Raw genomic sequence first — 23,795 nt, forward strand, 5'->3', positions numbered from 1 at the left:
ATATCATTACTTTTTCTTATTAATTGTAACACGAAATTTAATGATATTAATATTTGTAATCCGATCGTAGTCGAAATATATGTTTTGTTTTTGTAACTTTTATATTATGATTATTTAAATTAAAACCGTTTTTACATTACTGATTCTTTGCCCTTATTATATATATCTATATTGTTTTATACTTACAGAGCCTTATATAATTATATTATCATTGTTTTTTTCTTATTTTTTCGTAATAAACTTATTTTTGTATTTAAACTGCTATAAATATATAGTTTAGTTACAGTTAAGCATCCAGTTAAATGTTTACGTCAAAGAAAATCAGCAGCAATGTTAAGCGCAATCAAGTATTTAACAGCCATAAGGTCGCATATGTAATTCATAAAAGATATCTGCTTTCACAAAGTGCTGTTGATAAAAGAGATGTGTATGGTAAATAAAATAAATGCTACGTAATTAATTTAACAATTACGAAACATTGATAATGCATTATCTACTTTTATACACAGATAGAGCATTGAAAGTGTCTTTTCAGTATCATAATATAGCTTTCGCGGTTGCTAGGTGCTATATTATCTCTGCGTATAACTGTAATGCAACTGAAGGTCACACAACATAGTTATACAATTGAGGGGGATCTATGACTATTCACCGACAACGAGCAACTAGTAACGTGAGAAGGCTATGTGTACATATTTTTTTTATGCCGTAATGTGACAATTACATTGAATACACTGGCCTTTCTACAAGAAAATATGATAAAATGTTAATTGTAATTTACACAATAACAGAATTTTTTTCTTAAGAATATTTTTGTAATATGTTAAATGTTCGAAAAAAAGATATTCTAATTAATTTCTTTTTCAAGTTTTATACATATATCGTCTTTGTAAGTATGTCTCAAAAATCTATTACAATCTATATTTTATAAATACAGAAATAATAATATATAGAAAATATTTTTAATTACAAATTTAATAATATATAATGATCGATTAATATTAAAAGACATATTGATAAGAAAATAAAAATTCGAATTCAAGAAAAGAACCGAAAAAAGAGCTAATCAATTCTTTGCATCATCTGTCACTTATTTTTTGTAATATTATTAAGTATATGCGTGCTTTTTTAATAATTTATATATATACATATATATGTATATATAATAATATATAAAATAATAGTAATTTTTTAATTTCATAATTTTTTAAAATTTTGTTAATTATATTAATATATATATATTAATACTATATGTTATATATAATAATATAACATAGTGTATTAAAATAATACACTGTGTTAATTGGTATTAATATATTCAGTGCTTATTTATAATCAATTTTTATCGTTATATTCATCATATTTTTCTTTTGAGTTTTATGCACATAAAATTTGCAAGTCATAACAAGTTATTAATAGCAAGGCGAGGAATCATGAAACATTTATCTTTTATGTAATGGTATATAGCATGTGTATTACATGATAGATAATGTCAATACCGCGCTTCATTGATAAATTTTGATAAATCTTGTAATAATTATATGATCGTTGAAGTAAATATATAACAAGTATTTGTAAAATACATATGCAAATTGCAATGTATTGCACAATTATACATAACATGTTATTACGGATAAAATATTTCATAATCATTTTATTATCAATTGCAAATGTCTGAATATATGTTTTAGAAAACTTATATATCTATGCATTTAAAAAAGCTTATACATAACACAATTATTATATTATTATGTTATAATTCATTATAATCAATCTCAACTTCTGTTAACTCTAAATCTCTATATATCTTTCCAATCAGCAGGCAATGCTTTTAAAACGTTTTTTAAATATTTAATGTAAAAAAATATTTTAGAAATATATATATTTTTTTAATACTATGTGCTGATTGGGTTATTAGATATTTTGTATATTTCTTATTGAGATGTTTTAATTCTAGGATTGCACTTGAAAATTTAACGGATATATATATAAAATATCTTCATAGAATATAAAATGTGCGGTGGGGAATATAAATTACAGATCTAACGCTCACAAATTACGAAATAACGCTCACTGTTAGTTGTTCCTGGTCTGCGAACAGTTCTGGGTCGATTGCTAGTCTTGATTTTACGAAAGATTGGATTACAGACTGCAAGGTAATGAGGAATTATATCTTCTTCATTTTATAACCTGTTTTTAGAATAAATATATATAAGCGAATATTATTAATACTATTAAAATCAGGTATATATCTATTATAATTTTAGCTGCGGAGTAAAACACAAGGCTATCAATAATAATGCAAAAACATTCGATTAAGTAAGATTTTAGAAACCATAAAGCGTTGAGCGACGCTTATCAACAATTTGTACTTTTCTCGAAATCTGGATAATCATTAGATGAAATATTGTCCTATAGATTATATGATTTTATTTAATTTCATCTGATAACAAATCATTTTTTTAATTATTCACTATATATAAAATTATTTAGTAAAACAAACGATTTTTATCCAATATTGCACAATTATTTCTCGTAGTTATGTAATAATTATTAGTTACAGTAGTACAGAGATTTGATATGAATTTCATAATTTCGGACACTCTATCTCACGATTACATTAAGTGATTATACCTTCGTTTATTTACATTACTACAATATATTGAATTTTTGTTGTTGATGAGTTTGTGTTTTGGTTTCGCAGCTAATTCGACACGCCTGACTGAAATACTTTTAAAAATTGTTTATTTTTAAATAAATGTAAAATATTTGAAGTACAGTGATAATATTTTTACTATGAATGTTTTAAATAACACATTATAGATATTATGTGTTATCGTCAATGTTTACGCTTAGACTTTTATTAAAAATATCAAATATTTTTTTTTAAGTATTCATATTTTACAATTTTTTCATTTATATAATTTTCAGAACATGCCAACGTATAAGCTAATATATTTCGACGTTACCGGCCTTGGGGAGGCAATTAGGTTCATGTTCAGTTATTGCGGCATCAAATTCGAGGATGTTAGATTTAGCTTCGATGAATGGCCGAAGTATAAACCAAGTATGTTACTTTTCATAGGATATTATTTTAAAATTTATAAAACGGTCATAATTTCGATTACTCCTCCATCTAAATATTAATTCGGGTTATAAAATTTTGCAAAATAAAACTGTGTTTCATGAAACTTTGCAGAATAAATTCCTCGCATTTATCGTCAAGTTTTATTGTTCTACGACCGCATTAGTCACGTAACTGTAGGTTAAACACATACACGGAATAGATTATTCTGCTATAAAGCAAAAATAAACAAGTAACTTCGCTCTTAATTAAAAAAAAAATAAAGACAAAATATATATATATGTGAGCCTTTTATATGTGAATTTAACAAATTGATGTTAGTAAATTATTAAAATATTTTTGCACACTGTTTTTGCATCGATTCCTAAAGCTCTTTGTATTTATTATTCTGTAATAATCTAATGACATTTTTTCTACACATTGCAGACACGCCTATGGGACAAGTGCCGGTACTTGAAATTGATGGTAAGCAATACCATCAGTCCAGGGCCATTGGACGATTTATCGCCAAGAAGGGCAATTTATACGGATCTGATGAGTTCGAGGCTATGGAAATCGATGCAACAATCGATTCTATAGAAGATATAAGACAAGGTAAAAATTTTGATGGTGAAACGCGAGAGAGCCAGAGATTGTCTATAATTATATAACCATCAAACCAATATGCGATTATGACTTCTCGAATTTTCCATGTTAACGGAATTAGTCAATTTAATGCATGTATTGCGCATATATCGACTAAGATTCTGTTTAATGTTATTGCTGTAAAGTACTTCGTATAAAGCAGTTATTTAAAGTTAACAAGCTATATATGTATATATATTTCCTGAATGACTGTTGCGTGTTATATAATAATTATCGCTCTTCTCGCGGTTGGCGGTTTAAATGGAAACTATATATTCCTATGCAATGTAAAAAAGTAAAGTAAATTATTTTTTGTAGCAATGACTCTTTATTATTGGGAACAAGATCCCGCTTTCAAAGCAAAACTCAAAGACACTCTTTTTCAAAAATTGCCTAACTATCTTGACGTATTCGAAGCTCAAGTTAAGAAGAATGGCGGATATTTCGTCAGTGGCAAGGTATATAATCGTTGATGTCAATTTGCGTGTGCTATTGATCATTTAATGTTTTATTACTTTTGTAAAGGAACAAAAATACATTTTCATTGTTTTAGCTGTCGTGGGCAGATTTCCTGTGGGCTGCATATTATGACTATATGAGATTTATAACAGGAGGGGATCCGAACAAGAATCATCCTGAATTAAAGAAGCTAGTGGAGAAAGTTCGTACATTGCCCAAAGTTAAAGCTTATATCGAAAAGCGACCTAAAACTCAATTTTAAGTAAAACGATTTATGAGATGCGACGCTATTAGCACTATTTGTGTTATTCTATTCTTGTTTTACAATTGTTTTACAACTTCTAATAAATAACGAAGATACACTCAACAGCAAAATTAAAGCATATCCTGCCTCCCTCAAAATAGGTAAATTTCAAAAGAGTGTAACTTCGTTAAAAATGATCGTAAATAATTTGTAATTTCCAACATAAGTATTCTAAAACTTGAAATCTCTATTTTCGAAAATCGTAATTGGTATTTTGATTTGATTAATTCTTTACGAAGTTATGCGAACACAAATGGAGACTAACTATTCTATTTTGAAGCGTTTTGTAGAAGAATAGCATACTAATAATGTTACTTTCGAATAGCGCTATATAATTAGTAGACGTTATTTCGGTTACATCATGTATAAAATATATATGTAAAAAGGAAATACAATTTTTTCCATCTAATAAAAATGCATATTTATCGCTGATTTCTTCTTTCTAATCCTCTTTTACATACCGTAAAACGTTACGTATTCAATTTTTAAAATTTTTTCAAAATTTTCACTGTTTTTTTCATATGGGTTATAACTATCAATTCTGTATATTATATGTTAATATATGCAATGATAATTTCCAACATAATTTTATGCGTCACATTTATGCAGATATCCGTAATTACTATCTCGATCTCGCGAGAAAATAAGAGATCCTTTTTTTATGTTATGCTATAGTGTGTTATACTTACGCTTCGTGCGCAGTGCAATCTGTTAGATATAATTTTGTATATGTGATTGTGCGCGTTCGGTGTTTTTTTAGAGGTCTCTTCCCTTTCTCCCTCTCTCTCTCTTTCCCCCTCTTATCAACTCTCATTTTTCCTTCCTCTATCACTCTCTCTCTCTCTCTCTCTCTTTCTCCCTCTCACCCCCTCTCCCTTTCTTCCTTCCTTTCTTTCTTTCTATCTCTCTGTCTCTATGAATTAATACGTTTGTAGTACTCAAAATATAATAGATTTTAAATATACAATATATTTAAAATCTAATAGATATATATGTGAAGTTTGGTGAAAGTAAGAGGTTTCAGTGTAAATCCAGTGTAGAGTGACAAAAAACAAGACGTATAAATTCCTCTTAATACAAGGACGTATGTTCCCAAGTAACTGGGTATACAATGGTTGCGTTCAGTAGAAAAAGCAGCTTTGCAACTGTTGTAAAATTCTTGAATATGATTGGCTTATACATTTATATATATTGAGAAAATAAGGGCAAGACCAATCATATTAAAAAATTTTACATTAATTGCAAATCTGCTTTCTCTGCTGAACGCAGTCAAATTATTCAAACGAAACGCTCAGTCGTTCTTGGTCCGCGACCAGCTCCGCATTGATTGTAAGAACTTCAGTTTCTACAACAGAATGGTTTATACTGACTAAACTGTAAGAGGTAATAAGGAATTGTATCTTCATTTCGTAACATTCTTCTAGAATAAATAGGTATGCAAATATCATGCTTATTTGAATACTACTTAAATTAATACTTAATTAATTCATTTTTAAATAAATATAAAATAGAAAATTTGTGTGTGTGTGTGTATATGTGTGTCTGTCATAAGGATTACGATTATAATATAATTATAATGATATTGGAGGATAGCAAAATTTTGAATCGTTTTGAACTTTTCGCTGACTTATACGTAGTTACGTATTATTGTATTTATTGGCATTATGTTCGTTTAGACTTGATTAAAAGTCAACTTATTTCATACATACATTCTTATATTTAGAGAAATTTTCAAAAAATGTCGACGTACAAGTTAACGTATTTCAACGTTACCGGCCTTGGAGAGTCAATCAGGTTCTTGTTAAATCACTGTGGCATTAAATTTGATGACATCAGGATTGCCATCGATGATTGGCCGAAATATAAATCAAGTATGTTCTTATATACGCTATTATAATATTTTCAGCATTTACAAAATCATAATTTCAATTTTACCTGAATACTATAATATTCACTTTGTAAAAGTAAATTTCTCACATCTGTCAGCAAGTTTTATTGTTTTAGGATCATTCAGTCACATTTCTAACACATGCATGGACACAAATATTGCATTGCAATAATCTAATCACATTTTTACACATTGCAGACATGCCTATGGGACAAGTACCGGTACTGGAAATTGACGGTAAGCAATATCATCAGTCCAGGGCCATCGGACGATTTATCGCCAAGAAGGGCAATTTATACGGTTCTGATGATTTCGAGGCCATGGAGATCGATGCTACTATTGATTCTATGGACGATATAAAACAAGGTAAAAATGCTAGTACATAAACATGAAAGGATGACAATTATCATTAAATAATCATGACACATACACTATGACTTTTCGTGTCTTTCGCGCCGACGCGACACGACGGGATTATACACGTAGCCAGTACATCTTGCACACATGTTGCGCATATATTTTAAATAGGAGTTTAGTGTTACTGTTGCTTCATATAGAGCTGTTGTTTTTTTGAAGTTACTAATATATATTTTCTAATTAATTATCGTGCGTTGTATAATTAATATTCGCTATAATAATAAAAGATTAAGACTCAATTAAGACTCCTCTTGCCCTATATTCTCTCCAATTTGTCTTTGATAATTAATATTGTTCTTCTCGATTTACAATAATATCTCTCTATCCATGCGAAGCAAAAATCGTAAAGTAATTTAATTTTTGTAGCACTAACCCAATATTACTGCTGGGAAAAAGATCCCGTTTTCAAAGAGAAACTCAAAGAAACTGCCTTTCAAAAATTGCCCTATTACCTCGATAAATTCGAAACTCAAGTTAAGAAGAATGGCGGATATTTTGTTGGTGGCAAGGTAAATAATTTTCAATTACGTGCCATGCTATAACTGATTTTATTTATTATCGTAAACAAACAAAAATATGTTTTTATTGTTTTAGCTGTCGTGGGCAGATTTCCTGTGGGCTGCATATTATGACTATATGAGCTCTGCAATAGGAGGGGATCCGAACAAGAATTATCCCGAATTAAAGAAGCTAGTAGAGAAAGTTCGTACTTTGCCCAAAGTTAAAGCTTATATCGAAAAGCGACCTAAAACTCAATTTTAAGTAAAATGATTTATGAGGTGCGACGCTTATATTAGCACTGTTTGTGTTATTTTATCCTTGTTTTTCAATTGTTTTACAACTTCTAATAAATAACGAATTAAGATATAATAACAAAAATATAATGTCTCTCTGAACTCACACCAATAATATTATGCTCTCTTTTTGATCTGTTTTAATATCTTTTAATAACTATTCTATTTTGAAGCGTTTTGTAGAAGAATAGCGTGCACACACATACTAATGTTAATTTCAAATAGCTCTTAATATTGTTATGTACATGGTGTAACCGAAATAACGCCAACTAATTATATAGCGCTATACCTGATTAAAAACTGAGTCGAAATTCTGAGTCTGCTTAATGAAAAAATTTTCCGACGTGGGACTTGGAAAAAAATTTTTGATCAAAAATTTTTTGGGAGTACCGAGTAGTTCTGTTCGGAGTTCTGGACAGTTCTCGACGAGTTCTGTCGAAAAGTATCAGGGCTCAAAGCGATTGGACCAACGGTTTCCGAGATATACTCTAAAAATTATTGATCTTCTGACAAATGTCGCTGTATCTTGCAAACCGTTGGTCCAATCGCTTTTTCACCTTACAGTTTTCGATAGAACTCGTCGAGAACTATAAGAAACGCTACTCAGAACTACTCGGTACTCTCAAAAAAATTTTCAAAGGTTTCCACTATTTTTTTTAAACTTTATTATATTTCAAAAATGTTTTTTATATATCAAGAACTCTAGGTATTCACAAAATAATTCTGTTAAGCTGATCAGAACTATGCGACCTTGAATTTCGTTAAAAAGTTAGCACCCCATTTTTAAAAAATGTAAAAAAAATGTTTATTGGGCGGAACTCTTGTTATTAACTATAGGGAACTCTTCGTCTCGTCAAAAGGAAGTGGGAACTCTAATCAGAACTCCTGAGTACTATAGTTGGGATGCTAACTTAACATACCCAGCGCGCGGTTGGGTATAACCGCCCTCGCGCGTTCATTATCTCTAAGCACGCAATGTTTACAACAAACGGCAATGGTCGTCACTAAACAATATCTTTTGCCACTTGTTATAAACAAGTGTTAATAAAACAATTTTAGAAGAAAAAAGATGTCATTTAAATGATGCCTAAATCTGATCTTTTATGTCAAGAAAATGTTTATATTAAGAAATATTGTATGTAAATATCACATAGATCTCTAAAATAATTTTTTACATTAACGACATTACATTTGTCAAAATACATCTTCTTCATTTTAATCATAGACTCTAATTATGAGGATTCGTTTCTGAAAATCGTTTCTCCTAATTAGAATAAGAGTAAAAGATTTCATTATGCCAGGCCTTTAATTTCATTCAATTCTGTATGATTTTTCTTTTACTTACAAGAAGCAGACCTCTGTCGCGTCTATCTACTATCGGTGTCGCGTAATTGCTTATTAATAGTATTTACAGATACAAAGAGCTCTTTTAGGAAATTTCTTACAGAATGACTATTTTTTACATCATTTTTAAGAAATTTTAGTAAGATTTAAAAAAAGATCATTCTAAAAAATTGCTCTTCTCAATAATATAATCAATATGGATGAATGGTTTGCGAATAATTATCAAGTTGTGTATGTCACAGACAATTTTAATAATATCTAATAACATAGTATTATAAATAGTATTATAAAATTATCTTCATTTTTATTATATGATTTTATAATGTAATGTTGGCTAATGCTACTTTTTTAATCATTGCTATAATACATATAATACCAATTTTTTAGAAAAAAGATAATAAAGGATTCTTGAAGTTTAAAACAATTAAAAAATTAAGGGCTTATAAGAGCTAATGGTTAAAAATAGAGCAAATAAATATAAATGTATTAAAAGTTAAATATACTCATTTTTTGAACATCTGCTAGTAAATAAAAAGCTAAAAATGATTAAAAAATAATTTGTAATCTAACGGAAAAAGATCAATATGCACTAAAAAGTTACATGGGACTATAATAAATATTCTGTTAATTATTACAATGATAAGTTCCGACATAATTTTATGCGTCACAGTTATGCAGATCCGTAATTACCATCTCGATCTCGTGAGAAAATAAGAGATTCTTTTTTTATGTTATGTTACAATGTGTTATACGCTTAATGTGCAGTGCAATCTGTTAGGTATAATTTTGTATATGTGATTGTGCGCGTTCAGTGTTTTTCCAGAGGTCTGTTCTCTTTCTCCCTCTCTCTTCCCTTCCCCCTCTCTCCCCCTCTCTCCCCCTCTCCCTTTCTTCCTTCCTTTCTCTCTTTCTATCTCTCTGTCTCTATGGATGAATTAATACGTTTGTAGTACTTAAAATATATAGATAATAGATTTTAAATATACAATATATTTAAAATCTAATAGATATATATTGTATATTTGAAGTTTGGTAAAAGTAAAAGGTTTCAGTATAAATCTAGTGTAGAGTGACAAAAAACAAGACGTATAAATTCCTCTTAATACAAGGCCGTATGTTCCCAAGTAACTATAGGAACACGATATCATTCAAACCAAATGCTCAGTCGCTCTTGGTTCGCGAGCTGCTCCGCATTGATCGTCAGAACTTCAGTTTTTACGACAGAACGGTTTATACAGATTAAATTGGAAGGTAATAAGGAATTGTATCTTCATTTCGTAACCTGCTTCTAGAATAATTATAGGTAAGTAAATATGCTTAATTGAATATACTACTTAAATTAATACTTTGAAAATTAATTCATTTTTAAATAAATGTAAAATAGAATTTTGTGTGCGTGTGTGTGTATGCGTCTGTCATAAGGATTAAATTAAATTATGTAATTAAATATCAAAGACAGGTACATATAATGTTAAATATAAAATTTGACAGTATTATTTAAAATGATTTTCGGAGTTACATAAAAATACGTTTAATATACGATTATAGTACAATTATAAAGATACTTGGTGGATTTTGAAAATTTTGTTTTGAACTACGCGCTAACTTATATGTATTTGCGTAAAGTCCACGTTGCTATAGAATTAAATCGCTTCGAAATTTCAGACAAAGAAAGAATTAAATTGCCTTAAATGGATAAATTGTTGAAATATGATTTGTTAATTCCTCCTCCGTACGATATCTCGGAATAATTTTTATTATCGTAAACATAATACGACTTAAACTGAAGATTTGTTCACGTCACATGCGTCAACATGCATTGGAAAATGAGTGGGTGCTATGTTAGAAGTATACTGAAATACATTGAAGCATGTGACGTGAACAAACCTTAAATAGTGAGAGCAGGGACGACGTTAGATTATTTGGCGCCCCCATACAATATTCAAATTAATGTCTTATATTAGAGGAAGAGGCTATAGCTATTCATTTAAATTTTGTAGAATTATCTTGAAAAGGTAAAAGAAGAAAAAAGATTGAAAAAGAAACAGTGGCGGTAATGTGGCCCCTTACACAAAAACAAATTTTCAAAAAATTGATTCTCCTTAAAAACAGTACTTAGTTAAAATTATATTTAAAAATATTGCAAAATATATACAAATGTATATACGTATATATAAATTTTTATAAATATAATTTGCTGTTAGTACTAAAAATTCACGGAATCTAATGTGAGTGAACTATATGTAAATTAGCAACAGAGTTATGCGCTTATCGAATACTTTGGTAAATATTACGTGAACACCTTAAAATAGGTCGTATTATCAGTACGCTTAGGAAACTACATTAGCAAATTGTTACTCTATTATTTAACGTTGCATATCTCAAAATAGTACAGCCGGATAAAATATTAGATAACAAATAACTCTCATCCAAATTACATATAATATATTCATGTGATAATGCACATGAGTTTAAAACAAAATCAAGCAAAATTATATCTCACGTTTCAAAATGCTCGAAAGTATAATAAAAATGCATTTAAATAAATGCTTGCTATTGTGTATAAGTGTATGCTTGCTATTATTAGTGTATAAGTGTATTAATATCATTGTGTAGTAACGAGCCACTAAACAAATGATTTCATAAATACTCATTAGAATTCGCTATCTAATAGTGGAGGTATTTCGAAGAATCATATCTGTATGGGTCATGATATACCCATCTTCTCTTCTTATACATGGTAAAACTTTAATTTAAATATTGCATTTAAATATACAGGGTGGTTCAGTTAAATATGAACAAAACTTTTTCTTTTTGTATTAATAAAATCAAGGTTAGTAAACGTATTTACACTGATTGTGAATGACAGGTGGGAGTGTCAGTCCATTGCCTTGCATAGTTGTGGATTCGCGGCAGTTATTTCTGTAGTAGTTGTTGCGATATCTGAATAATAAAATGCATCGAATGCAATTATGCAACGCGTGGTTTAAGTTTACGTATCGATCAAGTTTCTTACGAACGGAATTGTTACAGCCACCAAAATATTGTATAAAGTGTGTGCACAATTTGGAGATGAGATGTTATAATCGAAAACGCAAACGCGTAAAACAACATTTAGTATTATAAAGAATACAATAATTAATAAGGAACTGTTGATATTTCAATAACAAGAAGAAAATTCAATTTGGCTAAAAAGAAGTCAACGCGGTATTGAGAGTAAAATACGACGAAGGAGAGGAGAGGTGGGGGTGGGGGTGGGGTGGATCGAAGTTGGTGGAGGTGTGAGTGAAAGGTGAGAGAGGACGTTACAAAGTTATAATACGACCGGACGGACAGAGAAGAAAGAGACGTTACGAACAATTCAAAATTTTTTGTATTTTAATAGTTATGCACTCCCAAAAATGGACTTTGGTGGCTCGAGATAGTCTATTATTAATCTTTTAAACTTAAATTAACTAATAATTTTTTGAACATGGCAGGAGACATTACCGCGTCTCCTGATTTCGTTATCAATATAAGCATGGTTTCTTTGGCCGACAATTGTGCTTCCAGACGGATAATAGGATATTCTGTGTTAATGTTTGCTGAGGATGGCTAAAAATTTAAAGCTGAAATGTCCAATCGTCGATGTAATTACACAACATATGTTTTATTAAAGATATTTTCTATTAATTTGCGTTCATATTACCGCGCTGACTCCTTTTTAGCCAAATTAAATTTTCTTCTTGTTATTATTATAGTATTATAAAGTATACTCTTGATAATAGATATAAAATAATACCGACCATTTATAATGTCTTTAAATTAAACGATTTTTTATGCCAATTTAAAATACCGTTTTTACACAGATATTCCTATCGTATTTAGTAAATGTACATTTTAATATTAATAACAACTATTTATAATGTCTTTGTACAGCATAAAAACACTTTAAACGTTTTTTAAATGTAAATTGTTTGTTTGGGAATCATATGTTAAATTCACTATCCGGAAAAAGTTAATAAAACACCGATAATTATCTTGAATAATCTTGTACTTCTAATCAATATTTTACAGTTAATGGTCAACAATTGTTTGACAAAGATCTAAATAAAGACTGAAAATGGTATATTATATATTGTATTAACCACGAGTATTTCGAATAATATGTTATAATGTTTTATAATGTTTTATCGCACGAATTTATTGGCACATTATGTTCGTTTAGACTTGTTTAAAAGTCAATCTTATTTTATACTTACATTCTTGTATATATATTTTTATATTATTACAATTTTCAGAAAATGTCGACGTACAAGTTAACATATTTCAACGTTACCGGTCTGGGAGAGTCAATTAGGTTCTTGTTAAATCACTGTGGCATTAAATTTGATGACATTAGGGTTGCCATCGATGATTGGCCGAAACATAAATCAAGTATGTTATTATATACGCTATTATAATATTTTCAGCATATTTACAAGATCATAATTTCAATTACTTTTACCTGAATAATATTCACTTTGCAAAGTAAATTTCTCACATCTGTCAGCAAGTTTTATTGTTTTATGATCATTCAGTCACATTTCTAACATATGCATGAAACAAATATTGCTTTCCAATAATCTAATCACATTTTTACACATTGCAGACATGCCCATGGGCCAAGTGCCGGTACTGGAAATTGACGGTAAGCAATATCATCAGTCCAGGGCCATCGGACGATTTATCGCCAAGAAGGGCAATTTATACGGATCTGATGATTTCGAGGCCATGGAGATCGATGCTACTATTGATTCTATGGATGATATAAGACATGGTAAATATGCTAGTACAATAAACGTGAAAAGATGATAATTATCATTAAATCATCATATCTGATGATTTAATGATAATTACACACACTATGACTTTTCGTGTCTTTCGCGCCGACGCGACGCGACGGGATTATACACGTAGTCAGTACATCTTGCACACATGTTGCGCATATATTAAATAGGACTTTAGTGTTACTGTCGCTTCATAGAGCTGTTGTTTTTTTAAAGTTACTAATATATATTTTTTTATTAATTATCGTGCGTTGTATAATTAAATGTTCTTCCTGTAGTGATTTACAATAATAGCTCTCTATCCATGCAAAGTAAAAATCGTAAAGTATATTAATTTTTGTAGCACTATCCCAATATTACTGGGAAAAAGATTCCGCTTTCAAAGAGAAACTCAAAGAAACTGCCTTCGAAAAATTGCCCTATTACCTCGACAAATTCGAGGCTCAGGTTAAAAAGAATGGCGGATATTTTGTTGGTGGCAAGGTAATGATTTTCAATGACATGCCAAGCTATAACTGATCTTATTTATCATCGTAAACAAACAAAAATACATTTTTATTGTTTTAGCTATCGTGGGCAGATTTCGTGTGGGCTGCATATTTTGATTATTTGAGCTTTATTCTGGCCGGGGATCCGAATAAAGATCATCCTGAATTGAAGAAACTAGTGGAGAAAGTTCGCACTTTACCCAAAGTTAAAGCTTATATCGAGAAGCGACCTACGACTCAATTGTAAATAAAACGGTTTATATACTTTTATGTTCTTTCTTTGATTTATTATGCGTCAACATTTTGAATAATTATTCTATTTCAAAACGTTTTGTAAAATGAATAGCGTGCTAATGTATTACTCTCAAATCACTTCTATTTCCTTACAGTCTAACAATCAATATTATTGCGAAACGTAATAGTATTACTACATAATTGTATTAAACATAATAATATAATACGAGAACGAAATAAAATATTTTCATTCGCAGCATAAAAGTATACGGCTTGTCGCTTCTTATTTCTAAAATCCCCTCTTTTCTATCTGTTTAAAGATATTGTGTATAATTATCAAATTATATATATTATAAACATTATATAATTTCAAAAAGGTACAGTAGAGTCTCGCGCCAAGTGAACGCGAAGCGAGATCGCACCGTATTCTTTACGCGAGTCGGTGACTTCCGAGTACCCGAAATTATCGAATCTCAATATGAATGACTGAATTAAGCGATTAATTCAGTATTCTCAATTTACTTAAAATTTCAAATTATATAATAAAACTGTTTTTTTTTACCTACATACCTTACGAATGAAGATATTGCGAAAGTCCGAATGTCAAATTTTGGCATTTATTATCATCCAAATAACAATATGTTATCAAAAAGGTTTCTAAAAGATATCTCATTTTTGAATCTGATAACTTAGAGAAATTTCGAAAAGATTACGTAAAGATAACTATGAATGTTATCTAATGCGCCTTTGTTTGAGAACAGAGAGATATATCACAAAAATAATATGTTTAAAAGGTTTCTCAAAAATTGCACATTAGAGAAATCTCTAAAAGATTACATAAAGATATCTAAATGTTATCTGATGTGACGTTTTTTTGACAGCAAAAAGATGTCACTAAAATGATGAATCTAAAAGATTTCTCAAATTGGACGTCTTTATAATATCTAAAGTATATTAACATATATAATTCATATTTATAATATCTAAGAAAGAGAGAGAGATTTGTTATATGTTAACATATAAATTTCTATATAAAGACGGTTTAAATATGATATAATATTAGCTAACGGCAAAATGGTTAATATTTTAAATGTTCGTATACAGTTGTTAAAAATAAAATTTAAAAACTACCAAGAAATTTGTTTTTGATGTAGAAAATGAGAATACGCATCAAATATTGTTACATGCGACAATAATTCTATTTATTTTTATAATGTGTTTTGTTACTACAGGCAATAATATAATTTGCATGATTATCCTGTGATTAGCGCGCATCTTGCTAGAAAATAAAAAATTTTACTCTTTTTTTTTGTGTTATATTTAAGCAAGATAAATGATGATATTAAAATAACATTGAAATGACTCCAAAATGCTTATTAAAGTTACTTTTCGATCACTTATAAATCTTACTATTCATTTTAATATTTTTACGACATTATATTATATAGCGATTTGTTGTTCTGCTTAGAATGCAACTTTCCGTGCGTGCATTCTGCTACATATAATTTTGTAATTGTGTGTGTGTAAAATTAACATTTCTGTATAATTCTTTCTATGAAAAAGACACGTCATCAAGTGATTAAATACGCAGTACTGTTTCAATGAAACGCTCTCCAGTCATTCTTAATCCGTGATCAAGTCAGCATCGGTTACCAAAGTCTCGATAACAAAGATTACAAACTGCAAGGTAACGAGAAATTTTAGAATTGATAATCGAGTACACTTATCTTAATACTGCTTAATGAACTAATACTTCTAAAAATGGTTTATTTTTAAATAAATATAAAATATTGATATCATAAGAACATTAATGAAATTATTAAATTAAACGATAAAGACTGAATTTGATTATATTTATCATTTTTATAGTTAATGGTCAATAATTATTTGCAGAAACTCTCAATAAAAATTAAAGCTAATATTGAAGCATTATTACACACAAGGCTACTTTGTAATACGATAATCAAGCATTGACGTGGTCACATAGAAGCTCCGAACTGTTATATGGAACTGTTATATAGAAGCATCAATTGATGCGTTCATGGGTTGCTTGCCTGTGCTTATCGCATTACAAAATGACTTTGTATGCTGTCGTTTAGACTTGCTAAGAGAGCAAACTAAATCTTATTTTATATATACATATATATTATTTGTTTTTATATTTATCAATTTTCAGAAGACCCAGTTAAATATTGAGTGAAATGTATAGTATTAATACTTTTACTATATATAAATGTTTTAAATAACACGCTATTATATTGTATTTATACATGTCACGCGAATGTCTGCGTTTATATATATGTTTATAAAAAATCTCATCTTACTTTATGTATTCATATTTTATACTTTCCACATTTATATATTAATAATTTTCAGAACATGTCAACGTATAAGTTAAAGTATCTTAATGCTACCGGCGTTGGGGAGCCAATTAGGTTCTTGCTAAATTATTGTGGCATCAAATTCGAGGATATTAGAATCTCCTTCGATGATTGGCCAAAATATAAACCAGGTATGTTATTTCATATATTATAATTTTGAGACGTTTGAAAATCCATATAATAATATATTTATATATATATTAATTCGTGTTATAAGAGGAGGATGCAAAGAAGTCTATTTTTGAGAAATAACTTTAAGTATTTAATTATACCAAAGAATTGTTTTTTTTTTACTATCATATGGATAATTTCTAGTAATTAATTTATGTTCTGTATTTAAGCTAAACATGGGCAAAACATTTTTTACATTCTTCTTTACTTTACAATCTTAAATTTTATTCTCGCATTTATTTTGCAATAATCTAATAACATTTGTATACATTGCAGATATGCCCATGGGACAAGTGCCGGTACTGGAAATTGACGGTAAGCAATATCATCAGTCCAGGGCCATCGGACGATTTATCGCCAAGAAGGGCAATTTATATGGGTCTGATGATTTTGAAGCTATGGAGATTGATGCTGTAGTCGATTCCATTGAGGATATAAGACAAGGTAAAAAATTCGGTAGTCAGCAAATACGAGAAAATTACAGATCATCAGTTACATAAGGATCCAAGTTTGTGGGTTATCGCCGTATCTTTCTTCATTATTAATGCTAACGTTTCGTGAACCATGCCGTTCACTTCATGAGGGGAAGGGGTGAACTGATACTGATACTATCGAAAATATGGTATATTATTCGGCAATATTTTAAAAACATTTATGGTATATAATATTATGTAAGAACGTTGACAATATATTCTTATATCATTGCATATATGTTGACATCATCTAAATAAACGTATTAGAGCAACATTTATAAAACATTTCAAATAATATTACGGAAATATTCTTTAAATATTGAAAAATATCATATTATTCGGCAATATTTAAACAATATTTATATCACATTACGTAATAACGTTGATAAAATTCATATAAAATCAATGTTTCAAAATGTTAATGTAATGTTCCTTGCTTACTGGGTAGAGTTATCGATAGTTCCAGCTATAGCTACTCGCCGCTAGATAGAGGGAACTTTCCGACACACCTAATACTTTAATCATTTTCTGAACGTTTTTACATGTTGTTTAATTATTGCTTTTCTCGGGGTTTACCATAAAAATTCTCTTTTTCTTCCAATACAAAAATCAAAAAGCAAATTTATTTTTGTAGCAATGGGTCATTATTACTTGGAACAAAATCCCGTATTCAAAGCAAAACTCAAGGAAATTGTCTTCCAAAAATTGTACCACTGTCGCGACAAGTTTGAAGAACAAATTAAGAAGAATGGCGGATATTTCGTCGGTGGCAAAGTAATAATTTATTCAACAAATCAATTAAAGATGACTCTCGAAAGTTTCAAATAACAAGAATAATACCGGCAAATGAGAGTCCCTTCAGCTGTTGTTAGTGCGATCATATAAGATATGTTAAAATGTGAATATTATATACTACGTAAGTAGTTCCCCCCATTATTGCGCGTCGAACTTTTTGTCGAACTTTAAACGCAAATCTAATCAACTACCGTAGTAATATCACAATTTTTGATGCTTATAGCATCTAAAATTGGATCTTAATAATATGTTGAAAGACATATTAAATTATTAAATTATAATATTTAAAGTATAAATGAATTTAAATCTATGAAAAATAAGAATTGTGAAGAATATCACGAGTTGGCGTTTCGTCCCGGCTTCCACTACTAGACTCATCAGTAAGGTAATGTAGTGGGAGACTTGTTACTTTTATCTTCGTAAAGAAATTAAAATATTTTTTGTTATTTAGTTGTCGTGGGCAGATTTCCAGTGGGCTGGACATTGTGACATTCTAAGATCTGTCCTGGCTACAAATCCGAACGAGGATCATCCCGAATTGAATAAACTAACGGAGAAAGTTCGCGATTTGCCCAAGATTAAAGCTTACATTGAAAAGCGACCTAAAACTGAATTTTAAATAAACCCTTTGTAACACGCGAGTAATTAATTGTAAGTAATGCAGCGAAAAAATCTATAATAAACTATTAGGAGAAATTCAAATTGACCTTGATCTTTGGCTTTTTCACAATCAACTTATTTGACTCTCATATTATAATATAATATTTAAGATATCTAAAATTTTTAGTAAAGTAAATCTAAGAATCTTAAATATTTACCGCTGAAAACAGGAAAAATTTAAGCTATATGTATACATATATATATATTATATGTGTATACATATATATGTATATATTTATATTACTTACATTACTCAAGATCTTATTGGCTTTGATCTTTGACTCCTTTATGTCAATTAATTCGATTCATACTTTGTCTCGACGAAAGGTTTTTAATTACCTGCTTTACAAAAACAGAATTTTAAAAAAATTTTAAATATCCAGCTCTAATTTACTAAACAACAATACAAAAAAGATAGGTCAATAAAGAGTGTGTAATTTTAGATCACAATTTTAAAATAATTAATAAATTATTCTAAAATTAAATAAAAATATGTTGAGAAGGGCTACAAGCTATTATAAAATTGTGATCTGAAATTACATACTCTTTATTGACCTATTTTTTTTTTAGAATTTAAAATAATTAAATACCTATTTTGAACAATCTTACAGATGGACAATCAAACGAACGAATGACCAGACTATGAAATTGTAAAGTTTGCTACGCTGCACTACTTAATAAAACAATTTATAATTTTAGATTAGATTTATTTTTTTGACTTATTACATGTGTTGCGACATTATTCGTCACTAATTACTCTACTTTAAAGCTACCTTTTATAAAAGAATTGCTTATATATTACATCCGAATAGCTTCATTAATTTCTTCTACAAAATTTAATAATATTTAATATTATTACGTACCAAAGAGAAATAAAAATAAAATAAAATCTTTTGTGCTCAATAAAAGTATGTACTACTTGCTTCTTATATTTCTTCCCTTCTTACTCATTTGTTTGAAAACGTGTATAATTATCAATTAATTATCAATTAATGTATATCACCATATATGATAACATATGATTTCAATAATACTGCATAGTACTGTCGTTTTATTTTATAATATATAAGAGCGCAAAATTATTTCGATATTTTATTACTATGATTGCATTCATACATAAATAATATGTTGTTTAAAATTAAAATCTTAGAAAGAACATTGAACTAAAACGCAGATTATAAATTTTAATTCTTAATAGTCAATATAATATAAACGTTTCGGTCTATATCAGAACATCATTAAATTATATATAAATAATATAAATAAAAATAATAATATAAAAAATCTATTTTGTATATATAAATATTTATATTTATCGTTATTTTTATTTCATAAAAGTATATGCAATAAAAAATTAGTTTATTATTGCAATAACAGATTAGACAGAATAATTAATTTGTATATAATTTCATTTGTAACTGTATGTAATTTTTAACTAGATAACAAAATATTACGAAAATAGTTTTGATGAAACTATACATCCTTGAACAGTTAGATAAGAAGTATTGCTTTATCACAATAATATAATAATTTAGTTATATTTCAGCGAGCTCAACATAATAGTGTTACATCGAGTAAGTAGATAAGTCAAAAGTAATAATAGAATTACGATTTCCTGGTAATACTAATTTTTTGATTAAATAGATACACTTATAAATTAATATTTCTTAAAAGTATTATAACAAAATAAATATAAAATGTTCAGATAGAAGATAATACGTAAAAAGATAATACATGAATCTAAAATAAAAGTTTACTGCCGCCAATTATCGGTCTTGCAACGCAACTCTAATAATCTGAAAAATTCCTCCTCTCGGTGTGCAGAATAAGATAGGCTTCTACTATAATGCCTTACTGATGAGTCCAGTGGAAGCCGAGACGAAACGCCAAAATCGCGTGATATTCTTCGCAATATATTAAAATAAATTATCAGAGAAATTTAGATTTTTAATTGTAATTTGACTCTTACTTCGCTCTTTTTAATGTTATTGATTATTGTTAATTAAAGAGAACTGAAGTACTAATTAAAGTTACCAATGTGATATTTGATGTGATTACTGTGAATATATTATATATATAATTTGTCAATAATAATATTATACGACATCGGTGTTTAGTGATTTATAGTATTTATACCATGGTCTTAGTATCCTCGTTTACTGTCATAAAACAAGCTAATCTTTATATTTTGAATTTATTTTTATGTCTATACTATTTTTAGACTATGTCGATGTACAAGTTAACGTACTTTAAGGATGGAGCCGTTGGAGAACCATCCAGATACTTGTTAAGTTATTGCGGTATTGAATTCGAAGATATTAGACTTACTAATGAAGAGTGGCCGAAGCATAAACCAGGTATGTTTTCTATCGTAAATATATTCTAGAAAGAAATACCATTTAGTAATAATAATTTAACAGCAAACATATTTTCGTATTTGCAAATTGTAGATATGCCCATGGGTCAACTGCCAATTTTAAAAATAGACGATAAGATATACCATCAATCCAGAGCTATCGCTCGCTTTATTGCTAAGAAGGGTAATTTATACGGGTCCAACGAGTTCGAAGCTATGGAGATTGATGCCACAGTTGATTCTATGGAGGATATAAGACGAGGTAAAAATATGTCGGTGATCAGCTGAAGAATGACCACCTAATAATTAATTAATTGAAAACGGGCACACAACTTTTCAATACTTTCACACTGGCGGCAGATTAATTATTACGACACAATATATGCTTGTATAAACGGAGAAATTCAATGTTGTTGTTACAAGATATCCATACAGGGTCTTACAATCGGCCAAGTATTTTAATCAGTTATTTTAGTTCGCCAGTGATAATCCAGTGCTGGCTGACAGAAATTTGGCTGTCATTTGTTAGCTATTCATTTACCAGTGATAACCCAGTATTATCAGAACTTTTGTCTTCATTTGATAGTCGGACTAAGTATTGATTTTGTTGTAACTGCTAGCGATCCTACATGAGATAAGGTGTCGTAAAAGAACGGAAATTATTTAGAATTCACAATTTGTGCATTTCCTGAATGATTGTTGTATTTTATCGCTATTGCTCTAATGCTTTTCAAGCTCTTCTCACAGTAATATACCGCAGATCGATGATTCTTTGACTTTAATTCAGATTTATTTTTGTAGTTATGGGCGAATACTACTGGGAACAAGACCCCATTTTCAAAGCAAATTTAAAGAAGATCGCCTTCCAAAAATTGCTCTTCTACCTTGACAAATTCGAAGCTCAAGTTAAGAATAATGGCGGATATTTCGTCAATAGCAAAGTAATGATCGATTATTATCGATTATGTCGAACTATTATAATGATGCTTATTTTGTTAATTTTACCTTGCAAAAGTCTAAAGACACATTTTTGTTATCTTAGCTGTCGTGGCCGGATTTCATGTGGGCTGCATATTCTGAACGTCTAAGCTTTATTCTGACTAGAGATGTGAATCAGGATCATCCAGAATTGAAGAAACTAATAGAGAAGATTCGCGCTTTGCCCAAGGTTAAAGCTTACATTGAAAAGCGACCCAAAATTTAATAGTACGTAAAATTTATAACTTTGTACTTTTTGTTCTTGCCATATGTTATTAATGTCATTCTTTATTAAGTCTTTTAGATCAAAATGTTTTGTGTAGTAAAAATCTAGCGTGTATTAAGTTAGTTTCTCCGTAACTTAACATTACATTTTAACATTTCTATATACATATAACAAACAAAAAAGTTATATTTTCTTAATTAATAAAACTGTCTGCTTATTGGTGAGAATTTGTTATTGTTTATCTCTTTTTAGAATAATGTTTTATTATTTCTTAGGGTTGAGAGACTGAAATAAAGTTTTCTCTACAATTAAGGATTTTTTATATAAAGTTCTTGAAATGACAAAGGTTTATAATGTGAGTATATTTGCTACTTTAAAAGCACTCTTCTGGAAAGGACGATTGTTACATGTGTTTATTTAATCAATATATACATACGTATTGTACAGTTCTGTTGTGTATACAAATGGATTCATTGTTTATTTATTCTTTCAAAAGAAAAACATTGATCATATATATGTATAAAAATAAATGCTAAAATTCATTTTCAAAGTTGCACATATATGTACGATAATTATTTACATCGACAATATCAATAATAAACATCGTAATTATATTTTTGGATATTTGTAGTAACAGAGATATTTTTCAATGCAATTTTATTAACGGTGTGCTTCGAAAAAATATTACACTTCGCACGCGCGCGCGAATAACTTTGTATTTTTTAAAAATATCTTTTACTATAATTATAATTGATAAACAAGAGTAAACATAAAAAAAATTATTGTAAAAGGTGCTAAAGAAATTATATATATGATTTTGCAGTTACATACTTTTCGTTGAGAACGTTAAAGTAATTTGTGCAAGGCCACCACTCACATATAAAGCGTCCATGTGTAAACAAAATTTTGCTGTCCTTAATATTTTTATTTACCAATCTTTTAAATAAGTTATTTTTCAAATTAAATTTTTTAATATCTTTAGAAAAAGCGCAATACTTTTCGTTCTAATTGCAAGATATTTTAACTTTTTCCTGAGGCGAAAATCTGGAAAAAGAGTGACAATTTTTATACCACTGAAGCTGATGGAGCAATTTTTCACTTTTCATATTTTCGCCCTAGGGAGTGTTACATGATCGATATTTTAGTGTTAATATTAGCTTGGTATAGTTTTGTATGTATTGAAGGATTTTAGTTTTATCGGGAAATAAACAACCAATAAAAGAGAGATTCAGATTTTATAATAGTTTCTCTTTTTCAAAACAAAATAAATTTAACAGAAGCAAGCATACGCAATTAATGTTATAGAAATG

At 28.9% G+C, this 23,795-nt stretch overlaps 3 protein-coding genes across 3 annotated transcripts; all 3 read left to right on the top strand.

Annotated features, from left to right (window-relative positions):
* The first annotated feature begins 2,088 nt into the window (after positions 1–2,088).
* On the top strand, positions 2,089–4,727 carry LOC108772211 (glutathione S-transferase). Its single transcript, XM_018537701.1, has 5 exons — positions 2,089–2,156; positions 2,932–3,067; positions 3,512–3,679; positions 4,028–4,167; positions 4,263–4,727. Exons 2-5 carry the CDS (start codon positions 2,935–2,937, stop codon positions 4,428–4,430), a joined length of 609 nt encoding a protein of 202 aa, XP_018393203.1. The 5' UTR covers positions 2,089–2,156; positions 2,932–2,934; the 3' UTR covers positions 4,431–4,727.
* Positions 4,728–6,195: 1,468 nt separating this feature from the next.
* Positions 6,196–14,694, top strand: LOC108772110 (uncharacterized). Its single transcript, XM_018537563.1, has 8 exons — positions 6,196–6,343; positions 6,559–6,726; positions 7,144–7,286; positions 7,372–7,536; positions 13,196–13,331; positions 13,546–13,713; positions 14,067–14,206; positions 14,291–14,694. The coding sequence occupies exons 1-8, from the start codon at positions 6,211–6,213 to the stop codon at positions 14,456–14,458; spliced, it is 1,221 nt and encodes a 406-aa protein (XP_018393065.1). The 5' UTR covers positions 6,196–6,210; the 3' UTR covers positions 14,459–14,694.
* Positions 14,695–16,064: 1,370 nt separating this feature from the next.
* Positions 16,065–22,875, top strand: LOC108772111 (uncharacterized). The gene is made up of 11 exons (XM_018537564.1): positions 16,065–16,132; positions 16,822–16,957; positions 17,274–17,441; positions 18,105–18,244; positions 18,717–18,880; positions 20,472–20,499; positions 21,147–21,282; positions 21,376–21,543; positions 22,083–22,222; positions 22,324–22,487; positions 22,761–22,875. Exons 2-10 carry the CDS (start codon positions 16,825–16,827, stop codon positions 22,483–22,485), a joined length of 1,239 nt encoding a protein of 412 aa, XP_018393066.1. The 5' UTR covers positions 16,065–16,132; positions 16,822–16,824; the 3' UTR covers positions 22,486–22,487; positions 22,761–22,875.
* The last annotated feature ends 920 nt before the right edge of the window (positions 22,876–23,795 follow it).

This window comes from Cyphomyrmex costatus, unplaced genomic scaffold (genome assembly GCF_001594065.2).
Source record: "Cyphomyrmex costatus isolate MS0001 unplaced genomic scaffold, Ccosl1.0 scaffold18, whole genome shotgun sequence".
NCBI lineage: Eukaryota > Metazoa > Arthropoda > Insecta > Hymenoptera > Formicidae > Cyphomyrmex > Cyphomyrmex costatus.

Excerpts from the sequence above, each read along its gene's own strand:
- LOC108772211 (XM_018537701.1), top strand. The coding sequence starts at position 2,935 with ATGCCAACGTATAAGCTAATATATTTCGACGTTACCGGCCTTGGGGAG. Across the intron at positions 3,068-3,511 it reads ATGGCCGAAGTATAAACCAA|ACACGCCTATGGGACAAGTG; the intron begins GTATGTTACTTT and ends TACACATTGCAG. Across the intron at positions 4,168-4,262 it reads GATATTTCGTCAGTGGCAAG|CTGTCGTGGGCAGATTTCCT; the intron begins GTATATAATCGT and ends TCATTGTTTTAG.
- LOC108772110 (XM_018537563.1), top strand. The coding sequence starts at position 6,211 with ATGTCGACGTACAAGTTAACGTATTTCAACGTTACCGGCCTTGGAGAG. Across the intron at positions 7,287-7,371 it reads GATATTTTGTTGGTGGCAAG|CTGTCGTGGGCAGATTTCCT; the intron begins GTAAATAATTTT and ends TTATTGTTTTAG. Across the intron at positions 13,332-13,545 it reads TTGGCCGAAACATAAATCAA|ACATGCCCATGGGCCAAGTG; the intron begins GTATGTTATTAT and ends TACACATTGCAG.
- LOC108772111 (XM_018537564.1), top strand. The coding sequence starts at position 16,825 with ATGTCAACGTATAAGTTAAAGTATCTTAATGCTACCGGCGTTGGGGAG. Across the intron at positions 16,958-17,273 it reads TTGGCCAAAATATAAACCAG|ATATGCCCATGGGACAAGTG; the intron begins GTATGTTATTTC and ends TATACATTGCAG. Across the intron at positions 21,283-21,375 it reads GTGGCCGAAGCATAAACCAG|ATATGCCCATGGGTCAACTG; the intron begins GTATGTTTTCTA and ends TGCAAATTGTAG.